Raw genomic sequence first — 12,727 nt, forward strand, 5'->3', positions numbered from 1 at the left:
CGCTATGTCTTCCCACTGATTTCTGCAGTTTCCTCTTTGCCACCTTTTCCTTTACAATAAAGCTGTTATTCCTCAGCGAAGACGGGAGGTGGGTCTGGAAACAGCCTTGGTGCATTCCTCTCTCCCCTCCCAGTTCTTATTGCTCTCTCCAGTGTCTCTAGAACAGTGGTTTTGGTGGCTTTACCTCCTCTGATAATTTCTCTTGCAATGTAGTGGTCACAGAGAATGCTTCTGGATGCATTTCAGCTGTAGTTGCTATTTTATCTTCCCAGACAGAACTGTTCCATTTTATGATCTTTCCCCAATACTGAGGAAAAAGACTTCAATGGCAGGAAGAATTCCTCAACTTTAATGTCGTATTAACTTAAATGACATTTGGCAGCCTCAGCCCCAGATAAGATTATAGTCTGCTCCTGTATTTTTTCGCTCCAAGTCCTCATCTCTCTTCAGATTCAGATATCTTATTTGTCCTATAACATCAAAAATCTTGTGTATTTAAGAAAATGGGCTAATTTGCAGATCACTAAAGTTGGTGGTTGTTGTAAGAATAATAATATATTTTTAAAGGATGCCTTCATCTCCAAGCTGAGTAGCACATTTACATGTAATACTCAGAAACTGAAAAACATACAAATATCAAGAAGATATACAAATAAACAGTAATGACAAGCTAATTTGCTGTAATAATATCCATCATTAGAATCAACACACTGCTGATGGTCAACATGGTTGTATCACAAGATGAGTGAGGAGCCACACAGATAAAACACACACTATATAATTTCTGTATAATAAATGTTTGAAAATCAAAACTAAAGTAATACATATGAAATATTGATTCAGAATATGGTTAGGGAAGAACATAATTTGGGAGGGAGGAATTGCAGAGGAGCACAAGGAAACTTTTAAGTGTGGTTTGTTTGTTCATTATCTGGATGGTTCTTGTGGATGCACAGGTGAGAACCGGTGGAATTACGTTTCCTTTTGTTTGTTTTTGTCTTTAGACATGCGGTCTTACTCTTTGACCCACACTGGACTGCAGTGGTGGGATCATAGTTCAATGTAGCCTCGAACTTCTGATCGCCAACAATCCTCCTTCACCTGCCATCTAAGTAGCTGCAACTACAGGTGTGTGCCACTGAGCTCGGCTTGCGTACTTATTAAACAGCACGCTTTATGCAATATTTAATGTATAGCAATAATGTCTCAAGGAGAGTGTTACAAACAAATGAATGGATAATTTATTTAGTATAGATTGATGGAAAAATAGACATTAACATGATGAAAATCTGACATGTATGAAAATACAACTACAAAAAATGTGCAATTTACACTCATTATGTAAACATGATAGCGCATACACATCACACCACACTTTCATTACAGGAAGAAAGTTCTGAAAATGTCACTAGGGGTGACCCACCATGTGCTAGGCTTGGCTAAGGGAGCAGTCGGGCCTAGTGGTGAGAAGCACAGGCCCAGATACCTGGGTTCACCCTGACCAGATGTGAGCTCTGGGAACATTGTACCCGCCATCTGTGTTTCTGCTGATAATTTTACATCTGTGACATGGGAATAACATTGATATTACACAGCATGATAAGACGATTGGTGCTAAGTTTAAATGTATGCAGTTTTCACAGGTCCATTGCACCTCAATAAAACTATATTTAAATTAAAAATACAAATACAGTTATAGGTTTAAAGAGTGTATCACAGAACAAAGTTTTAATAAGAAACTACGTTTTCCAAAACTGTATCAATATCCCCAAACTCCCTCAGGACACTCTCACCTGCTCTGGGCCCTGCCCTCTCCTCAGGCGTCCCACCCCAGAGCTTGCTATATAGCAGGACACATGCAAATTGGGCCCTCCCTCAGCTTATGAAAAGCAGCCCAGCCCTGACCCTGCAGCTCTGGGAGAGGAGCCCAGCCCTGGGATTCACAGGTGTTCCCACTGAGTTTTCAGGGCTGAAAAAAGAGACTCACCATGGAGTGGGGACTGAGCTGGGTTTTCCTTGTTGCTATTTTAAAAGGTGATTCATGGAAAATGAATTGAATGTATGTGAATATGAGTGACAGAAACTGAGTCTGTGTGGCAGTTTCTGACCAGGATGTCTCTGTGTTTGCAGGTGTCCAGTGTGAGGTGCAGCTGGTGGAGTCTGGGGGAGGCTTGGTCCAGCCTGGGGGGTCCCTGAGACTCTCCTGTGCGGCCTCTGGATTCACCTTCAGTAGCTATAGCATGAGCTGGGTCCACCAGGCTCCAGGCAAGGGACTGGAGTGGGTCGCATTCATTAGTTATAATGGGGGTAGCACATACTACGCAGACTCCGTGAAGGGCCGGTTCACCATCTCCAGAGACAACGCCAAGAACTCGCTGTATCTGCAGATGAGCAGCCTGAGAGCCGAGGACACGGCCGTGTATTACTGTGCAAAAGACACACAGTGAGGGGAGGCCCGTGTGAGCCCGGACACAAACCTCCTGCAGGAACGCTGGGGGGCATCAGTTTCTTCTCCAACAACTGCCCGTTCAACCACATACCAATGTCACCCCTGTTATTGACCTTTCTAACCCAGGATAATTGTCTCAAAACAGCTGATGTAACCCTCCTCATTTTTCCTTAATTATGTATCTTTCTTTTACCAACCTGAATGCACCCACACATATTTCAATTTCAATACCAATCCTTAAATAAGTTTTATCATATTTTAGAGTCACTCTCTGTTTATTATTCAGGGTTGACAAGCTACAGATGGACAGGCCATATTCCGTCATACGTAGAGGATGACAGTTTGTGGAGGTGGCTAGGAACATCCAATGTCCATAGGATCATCCATCAGTAAGCACACGCTGGAGGTCCCAGAGGGACCTGAAGCTGCTGAATCACCATGGAATTTCATTTTCTCCAGTTCTGCTCTGATGGAATCAGGCCCACAAATTAATTTTATCAATGACAAACTACCTAACCTAGAGTCAGCTGATAACAGTTTTAATAACATCTATTAAATACATTCACAACATCATATATAATATGTATATATAATACATATGTAGTACATATACATATATATATGGAGAGAGAGAGAGAGAGAGAGATGGAGTCTCACTCTGTCACCCAGGCTACAGTGCAATGGTGTGATCTTGGCTCACTGCAACCTCCACCTCCCAGGTTAAATCAATTCTCCTGTCTCAGCTTCCTGAGTAGCTAGGACTACAGATGGACGCCACCACATCCAGCTAATTTTTGTATTTTTAATAGAGACAGGGTTTCACCATATTGGTCAGGCTGATGTCAATTGCTGACCTCAGGTGATCCACCCGCCTCAGCCTCCCAAACTGCTGGGATTACAGGCGCGAGCCACCTTGCCCAGCTAACACAACCTATATTAGTGTTGGACTGAATAATTACAAAGTCTACCCTTACCAAGTGTACCATAACACTTACCACTACCCAGAGGGAAAAATCTTTAACATGAGATCTATGTTCTTAAGTTTGTTAAGGTGTAAAACTGACCACCTCACAATCGGGCAATTATCATTTTGCTAATGAGTTGTTTTTGGATTTTGACACATTTTCCAATTCATTGCATGCAATTACATTCTCCCATTCTGTAGGCTGGAATTGTTTCCATGGTTTGCAGAATCTTTCTGTTGTGATGCAGTTCCACCCATTCACTTCTGAGTTCATTGTCTGTGCCTTCAATTTGAAATACAGGAAATCGTTCTTAATATTATTTTCTGAGTGGGGGAAATTTTACAATTGCAAGCCATACGTTTAACTATTTATCCCATTTAGATGTGATTTTTGTGTTCATTCTAAACTAAAATTCTTAATTCTTTGCATGTGTAGATCCAGTTTTTCTAACACCCTCTTAGGGAGAGACCTTGATTTGTACATTTTATATTGTTGGCTCACATACTGAAAATCAGTTTGCCATTGACATGTCCTTTTATTTCTGAGCTCTCTCTCTCTCTGTTAATGCCAATGCCATCCTGTTTTTATTTATGAATCAAAACGTGCATATTGTGAGTTTCAGCGTGTTTTTCGGAACCGGTGATGCCGACAGCCATGTTTCTCAGTGCACTCCTGGCCTGGGGAAGCCCTCGCAGACCCTCCCCTCGCCTGTGCCGTCTCTGCATCCCCATCACAGCCAGTGCTTCCTGCTGGTCGTGATGCAACATAGTGTTATTCTAGTTTCCATACTGGATTTTTGTTTTCTTCTTTGTTTGTATTTAGTTTTAAATTTCTATGTCAAGTCTCTAGAACACAGGAATTACTTCCAAGTGTGTTTTCTTGTTGTTCATTTTCATGGAGCTTCCTAAAGATTTAAAATCCTCCTTTGCCTGCAGCATATTTTACAGTTATGCATCACTGTAGAACATCGGTATTTAATTTAATTAAGTGCAATAACTTCTGCCTTTTTGGCTGATTTTACATCAGGTAGAGGAATATATCTTAATGAAAGTTTGTACTAATAATATAAATTATTAGTTAATAACTCACTTTATTATTTAGGTGTTACTCATCAAGAATTAATGTTAAGTCAAGGGTCAAAATGGGAATATTATGTAAGGGACATAGAAAATATTTTGCTCATCTAGAAGAAATTGACATGAGCACACTCTTATTATCCAGCCATGTCTCCTGCCTACACGTTATTAACCACATGGTAACATTTTCACTTGGGACTTGTTCTAATTTTAAAATTAGTTACTTATTTATCTTAATGCCTCTAGATTATTATGTGTGACTATTTCAGCAGAGAGGGAGAGAGACAACCTAGGCTGACCAGACAACGAGGAAAATCACAACCTAATGAAACAAGAAGACTGGATGTGAGTGGCTCCAGGATTGAATAGTTTGACAGCTCATGTGCTCAGTCAGTTTCTTTTCTCAATTTTCCACACTGATGCATCCAGAAATTCAGCTTCACCCCTCAGGTGACTCCCATCATGCTGTGACATGGAGGCAACATTCCCAAGAGTAACATATGTATTAAATGTCACCTGGAAGTGGGGAAGAGACATTTTTGCAATTGTCCTCTGAAGGACCAGGAACACCTCAACAGACCTTCTCCCCTGCCCCCATGACTAGAATTTCACCACATGCCCAATGGACACTCATCCCTGAAGGGGATAATAAGATTCCACTGCTGAGGCTGGCAATTTCATCACATAAATTACTATCAGCAGATATAAAGGTTTTAAAAACTAACTGAAGTCTGTTCTTCTATGTCCACCAGGGATTACAGATCTTCCAATGATACCTTCTTTGTCTTTTCTGCTTGACTTTGTCTCTTCACCGTGTTGGGACTTCCCAAGAATCTCTTTCTGCTCCCTCAGGTACATTCAAGTGTTTTATTTAACTGACGATTTTTTAAATGGTAAAAGGCATTAGACTAAACAGTTAATATTCCTGGGTCCATATTCTGAATAAGACATTGTGACCCTGAGTCTGGGCGTGACCTTGTGAGTGTTCCTGCCCCTTCCCCAGATGATATGCTGGTCTGTGTGTTCCTGCCCCTTCCCCTGGGGTAGAGTCCTCCTGTTTTCCCAGGTGTTTCCTCCTACAGCTCCCGTGTTCTCCATTGGTGTCCTCGCCCTCCAGATCTGCTGCCCTGCACTGCAGACTAAGGTTCTGATTTCATAAGAAAGAGAGGGGAGCTGCTTCTCAACAGATCTTTGGTGGGGACCTCGGTTCCCATGACAATACCTGAGGGGTTGAACCAGCGCCCCTAGGACTCTGGTTTCAGTGGCTTGCCCCTGCACAGTAGATTCCTAGTTCTGTAGTGGCAATAAGGGAGTTGGGTCCGAATACATTTTAGAAGTGGGAGGTCTTGTTCTCTTCCAGACAGATGTTCAGGAAAGGAAGATTTTTGTGACTGTCCTGTTTCTTGAGAAAAGTGATTCAAGAGGATAAGAAAGCTTTACACTATGTGGTTCCTTAAAATTCCACACTGCAATACATTTACCATACTTGATCCCAAGCAATCCAATATATATTTGTATTTTTTCTTGCAATAGCCCACGTTTCATATTACAGACCCACCTTAGGTAGTTTCAAACCCTGGCTGTGTCATGCTCTACAAGCACTTGCTTCTCCCTAAACGTCAGATTTCTTGTTTGTTTTCAAACTTTAATTATTGGAAATAATAATAAAAATTTGTAAAATTCCATCTTCTATGTTTATCTGCTATTGTTGATGCAGTTGTAAAAAATAAGAAAAATATTCCTTTCCTATGTTCATTTCCAAGTTTAATAGCAGATTTTTAGTAAGACCCAAAATAATTTGTAAAAAGTCAAATTTTTAAGGTGCTTACTAGAAAAACAACTTATGGTAAATTTTTGCTGGAATACTACCCAACATTTATAATAAATAAATGTTTATGTCAAGTAAAATAAGCCAAACAATTAAGAATGTATACTATCTTATTTGATTTTTATAAATTCTGATAAATTAAAATGAATGTGCAGCAAGATAAAAATCAGTAGTCACCAGGGAAATGGTAGAAGAAACAAGAGGAAAAAAGGGAAAGAACACAGAAGAACAAAAGGAAATGCTGAGAATTCTCTTGTCCACCTTGACAACAATGACGGTTAAATCATGTTTACAACTGTTCACTTTAAATATGTGGAAGTTTACTATCTGTAAACTAAAACTTACACAATTTATTACAAGAAAACAAATTGAAACTTAGACAAGGAAGGAATGACAGAAAGATAGGAAAAGGGTATACTGAATTCAGAAATTCTTAAGAATGTATCTGCCTGAACCATGGTTCCCATCATAGTTTTAGTGAATTCTAGAATGCAACACACATGTTTTCACTACAGAAAGTGGGTTCCTCAAACCACGCTCTGTCCTGAGTTGGCTCAGGGAGTAATTGGGGCCTGTGCTGAGGATCACGGCCCCGGATACCAGGGCTTACTCATCCAGACATGAGCTCTTAGACACACACAGAGCCCCTTTCCATGTGAGGTGTACTTCCACATCTGTACATGGAGAAACACTGACTCCCAGAAAACGTAATATACATGAATATGCAAAACTAAAACAGGGCTCTCAGTTCAAAGTGTTTATCACAGAATAATTTTATAATAAGCACGATTTCCAAATACCATCATTGTCACCAAACACCTGCAAGGCACGGTCACCTTATCTGGGCTCTGACCTCTCCTCAGGCATCTCACCCCAGAGCTTGCTATATAGCAAGAGACATGCAAATACAGTCCTACCTCTGCTGATAAAAACCAGCCCGGCCCTGACCCTGCAGCTCTGGGAGAGCAGCCCCGGCCCTGGGATTCCCAGGAGTTTCCATTTGGTGATCAGCACTGAACACAGACCACCAACCATGGAGTCTGTGCTGAGCTGGGTTTTCCTTGTTACAGTTTTGAAAGGTAATTCACGGAGAACTGGAGACACTGAGTGTGAGGGGACATGAGTGAGGGGAACAGTGGGTATGTGTGGCAGTTAATGACAAGGGTGTCTCTTTGTTTGCAGGTGTCCAGTGTGAGGTGCAGCTGGTGGAGTCTGGGGGAGGCTTGGTCCAGCCTGGGGGGTCCCTGAGACTCTCCTGTGCGGCCTCTGGATTCACCTTCAGTAGCTATAGCATGGATTGGGTCCGCCAGGCTCCGGGGAAGGGGCTGGAGTGGGTCTCATACATTAGTAGTACTGGTGGTAGCACAAGCTACGCAGACTCCGTGAAGGGCCGATTCACCATCTCCAGAGACAACGCCAAGAACTCGCTCTATCTGCAGATGAACAGCCTGAAAGCCGAGGACACAGCCGTGTATTACTGTACGAAAGGCACAGTGAGGGGAAGTCAGTGTGAGCCCGGACACAAACCTCCTTCAATGGCGCCTGGAACCAGCAGGAGACGCTCAGGATACACAGAGGACAGGGGCCGCCCAGCGCAGGTGCAGGTGGAGGTCAAGGGCTGCTCTCCTCCAGGGCCTGTGGCTTCCTCTGCATGTAACGTTCCCCGGGGAGGGTCTGTGTATTTACAGTTATGTCCCTACTACTGAGGCGTCTACGTCTGTGAAGTTTATTACTACAGGAGGAGCCATGACCACATGCCCCAGGGCAGGTGCCACTGATGGAGAAAGAAACCTGTTCAGGAGGCCGGGTGAGGCTGTGGACACTGTTCGCCCAGGTTCACGTTTCACAAGCAGTGAAGGGGAAATGGGGAGTTCGATGGGACTCCCTAAGTACCATGAGGTGCACACTAAGTCCGGCACGGCCAGCAGGCCCCCCTGAGCCATAGGAGCCCATCAGGGACCCGCCGTGTGCCCCGCAGCCACCCGCCTTTTCATCCCCACTGTGCTCAGTCTCTGTCTGCGAGGAGCTCCCAGGACGTGTGTGTTTGGCCCAAACCCGGTGATGGACGTCAGAGAGCAGCAGCTGGCGTCGGGTCATGGGCTTCTAATGTTGGAGGAATGGGGGGGCGTTATCAGGGACAGGACTCTGTTTATGGATTTGTATCTAGAAAACACGAATTTACTCGATTCTCTCAGCGGATGTAGAGAAGCAGGCATGCAGTCGGCAAATAATGAGAATCTCTACAATGACCTGGCCTGCATTCTTCCTTAATTCTGTGCAGGATTCAACCACCAACTCGCCTTTCTCATGAGGAATTGTTGCATCCACAGTGAGTCCACATGTTTCTCATATTCTTTGGTTTCTGTCCATGTACAGAGATTTAGAGTGGAGTAAGTTTGGACCTTTCCACATGCTAAGACTCACCTCCCCACAGAAAGAGCAGAGTCTTTCCCTGTTCCTGAGTCTGGGGTGGGGGCTGGTCCTGTGCACTCAGAGCCTGTAGAGACCACCAAGTCAGGTTTATAGACTCAGGTGTTTTCTCCTTCAGGAGGGGTGACCTCCACTGCCTCTGATTTCTGCTAAGAAATAACTGTGATTTCAGAGTTAACACACTATTGGGGTATCATGCTTCACTTCTATTCTGAAAATCACCCTCTTTATAGTAAAAGAAAATAGCTCAACGTTCATTCCTTTGACAGCAGTTTTTTTTTTTTTTTTTAAATAGTGAATTAGTCACAAACTGTGGCATTTGAGAAATGTGTGTGTGCATACACTTACAAAACAAAAACAAGAAATGACCATTTTCTGTTTTTTTTTTTTTTTTTTTTTAAATTTGGTTGCAAGTTTACCATATATGTGCCTGAATTTAATCTCCAAATGTACTGAATTGTCTAGAAATCTCACAAGTTGAACAAAAGTAAATTCTTCATTGTTACCAAAATGTGTGTATGTAGGAATTTCAGTGCATTGTCCAGAACCTGTGCACACTGACCCCTCTGCTTCATGGCCATTTACTGGCCTGGCGAGGCCTCCCAGGCCCCTCCCTCACCTGTGCTGTCTCTGGATTCTCCATCATGACCAGTGCTTCCTGCTGGAGCTGGATCCCCCAGTCCTCAGGCCAGGGAGTGGATCGGGGCATAGGTCACGAGGGAGCACAAGTTCTGACCCCCTCCTCATGAGCTCAGTCACCATCTCCAGATCCACGCCCAAAAACCAAATGTTCTTGCCGCTGAGCTCTGTGACCAACAATGCCACAACCTGTATTACTGTGAGAGACACACGCAGAAGATGCCAGTGTGACCCCAGACACAAACTTCCCTGGAGAAGGGCCCAGGACCACCAAGGGCATTCGGGCTCCATGAAGACCGGGCCCAGGCTGGAGAATGGGTTTCCTGTCACCCTCACATTTCACCACTAGATACTCTGCACTGTGCCTATGCTGAGGTGTGTTCATAGTACAATTAGAAAATGGAATTTATACACATGTATAATCATATTTAGTGCAGCAATTTGTTGTTTCCACCTTACGTGACTGTTAAAGATGACATCTTCCACCTTATTCAAAGACCTTATAAATTATAATACTTTATGTAAATGTATCTCCTTTTTAAAGTTTCTCTTATTGTCTGTATTCTCTCTGTCTCTCTCTCTCTCTCTCACACACACACAGACACACACACACACACACACACACACACAAACACACACACACAGTGGTTGGCAGTATATAGGCTAGTTAAGAATATATTACCATATGATTTAAAAATAGCAGTATTACAACATTTGTCTTTAATTTTTTGAAGAAAATTACATGCAAATGCCATTGATTTTATATGAGACTTTTAAATTTTAATTGCTTGTTTTTGTTTTCATTAGTTCTTACCTGTGTACCTTTGTATTTTTTCAGAGTATCAGATGCTTTCATAGAATTAAACATGCCAAACTCTTTCTGGTGAGCAAAAACTAAGAAGTCACTCTCCTGATCCTTCCCCACAGCTGCAGGCCCCTGAAGGCAGAGCAGGTGCCATGACCTCACAGTAGACCACGGCCCCCAAAGGTGGCCTTGGACCATGAGGTTCAGCACATGAAAGAAACATTACATAGCTGTGACAGTTTCTAACCAGAATATCTGTGTTTGCAGGTGTCCAGTGTGAGTTGCAGGTTACGGAGCCTGCGGGAGACTTGGTACAGCTTAGAGGGACCCATGAGGCTCTCCTGTGCAGCCTCTTGATTCACCTTCCGTAGCTATGAGAGTCACTGGGTTTGCCAGGCCTCAGGGAAGGGGCTGGAGTGGGTCGCAGTTACATGGTGTGGGGGGAAGTCATCAATACAACGCAGACTGTTGGGGGCAGACTCACCATTTCCAGAGACAACACCCCATTCATGCTGTACATGCAAATGAGCAGCCTGAGAACCAAGAACACGACGGCAACAGATAACTGCAGGAGACACTGTGATGGGACGTCCAGACTGCCCCACAGGACACAGGAGGCGGCTCGGCTGCAGGGGGCGCTCAGCACCCACAGAAGATAGGAGCAGCCCAGGGGCAGGGGGAGGTGCAGTCCAAGGGCTGCTTTCCTGTCGGGGTCTGTGGTTCTTCTGCATCAAAAGCATTCTCCTGGGAGCCTCTCTGTATTTATGGTTCTCTGCCTACCACTGAGGTCTCTGGATTGGAAAAGCTCATTACTAGAAAAAATGGAACAAAACATTCTCGTATGCCCCTAAGGGCTGCATCACCAATGGAGGCAGAATATGTCACAGGAGGCTGGGGGGGCTGTGGAAACTGTGGGATGTGGGTGCAGAACTGAAGACAAAGACGTAAAATTCAGAGAAGTCTGATAAAACCGCCGAATTACCTTGTGATCCACTCTAAGTCTAGTACAGCTACTGATGCCTCCCTGAGCCAAACCCGCCCATCAGGGATCCGTCCCCTTTCCCAGCAGCAGACGCGCCTCAGTGTCTCCACTGTGTGTAGTCACTGCCTGGAGGAGCTCACAGGACACGTGTCTTTGCATTAACCAGGTCATGGGTGTCACTATCAGAGCTGGGCGCCTGGTCCATGGGTTCCCTGATGGTGGAGAAGTGGGAAGTGCAGTCTCAGGGCCAACACTCTGCCCATGCATTTTTACATAGAAACCATGATTTTACTGCTTCTCTCAGATGACAGAGGAGCAAGAAGACAATCTTCAAACAACTGCAATGTTCACATTTCTCCTGAACACATGCATTATGTCTCAATTCTGAGTGTGGATTCAGCAGAGCATTGGCTTTCTCATAAGAAACTGTTCAATCCCAGCTGAGACCACATGGTTATCATCCTCCTTGGTTTTCGTTCAGCCGAAGAGATCTTGAGTAGAGCAAATTTGGTCCTTTTCACACACTAAGCCTCACTTTCCTCAGAGAAAAAGCAGAGATTTATCCAACTGTGTCTGAGGTGGGAGCTGCTTCTCCACACCTTAGAGCTTGCTGAGACCCCCAAGGGCAGCTTTATAGAGTCAGGTGTGTCTCCATATTGGGGAGCTCAGCTGCCAGTGATTGCTGCTCAGTTAGAACCGTGGGTTCAGAATTAGGACATTTAGGTTATCATGCTTCAATAAATTACCATCATTATAGATAGAAATAATAATACGACACCAATTGTTATCTCATTTATTATTATTATTGGAGTATACCTTTGGAGGACAAAATTGTTACCACAAATCTGCATAAATCTAGTGTCAGAATCTCCTGAAATGGTCTAGAACACTTGCAAACTGCATAGAAGCAGATGTTTCTTTTTTCTATACTGGTGTATTTTGGATTGCTGACAGTTTGTCGAGAACTTGTGAGCAACAATAACTGTGTGTTTCATGCCCCTTCTTGGGTTCTGTGACAATGAATGCCATCAGTACCTGGCAGATTGAGACAACTTTGAACAATGTCAGAGCAATCATCTGTAATTGCATCTAAATTTCAGTTTTATCAATTTTAATGCTTTCTCTATTATTTCAGATCTTGGTTATTAAAGGATTCTCGCTTTTTCTCTTAATCTAGCTAAGAATTTGTCTATTTTATTTTTTTAGAAAAAAACTCTTAGATTTGTTGATTTTTCTACAGCCTCATAAAGTCATTTTTCGCTTATTTCATTTACTCTAAAGCCTCATAAGCTTTAGACATGTAGATAGAGAACTTGTTTGTAAATGCCGTATTTTTGTTAGACTCAGCTGAGCATGTCAGGAAGCCCCCTGAGGGTTCTGGGGACTGAGTGTGGCTCCCACACTGGACAAGGATGAGAACCTCCAAGCTTTGGGGATGGGAGACAGGCAGGGCAGTGTGAGGGAGGAGGGTGGCCGGCAGCGCCGCGTTTCTTCCCCTGGCAGCACCACTTATGTCCATCCTCACTCGGGGATTCAGTCATTTCTGTCCAGGT

At 43.6% G+C, this 12,727-nt stretch overlaps 2 gene segments (V, D, J or C); both read left to right on the top strand.

The window, feature by feature from the left end:
* Positions 1–1,988: 1,988 nt before the first annotated feature.
* LOC108297572 lies at positions 1,989–2,462 on the top strand. The segment is given in 2 exon segments: positions 1,989–2,034; positions 2,131–2,462. Coding segments are annotated over 2 exon segments (363 nt in total).
* Positions 2,463–7,180: 4,718 nt separating this feature from the next.
* Positions 7,181–8,024, top strand: LOC108297575. The segment is given in 2 exon segments: positions 7,181–7,397; positions 7,501–8,024. Coding segments are annotated over 2 exon segments (570 nt in total).
* The last annotated feature ends 4,703 nt before the right edge of the window (positions 8,025–12,727 follow it).

The sequence above is a fragment of the Cebus imitator genome, unplaced genomic scaffold (genome assembly GCF_001604975.1).
Source record: "Cebus imitator isolate Cc_AM_T3 unplaced genomic scaffold, Cebus_imitator-1.0 Scaffold814, whole genome shotgun sequence".
Lineage (NCBI taxonomy): Eukaryota > Metazoa > Chordata > Mammalia > Primates > Cebidae > Cebus > Cebus imitator.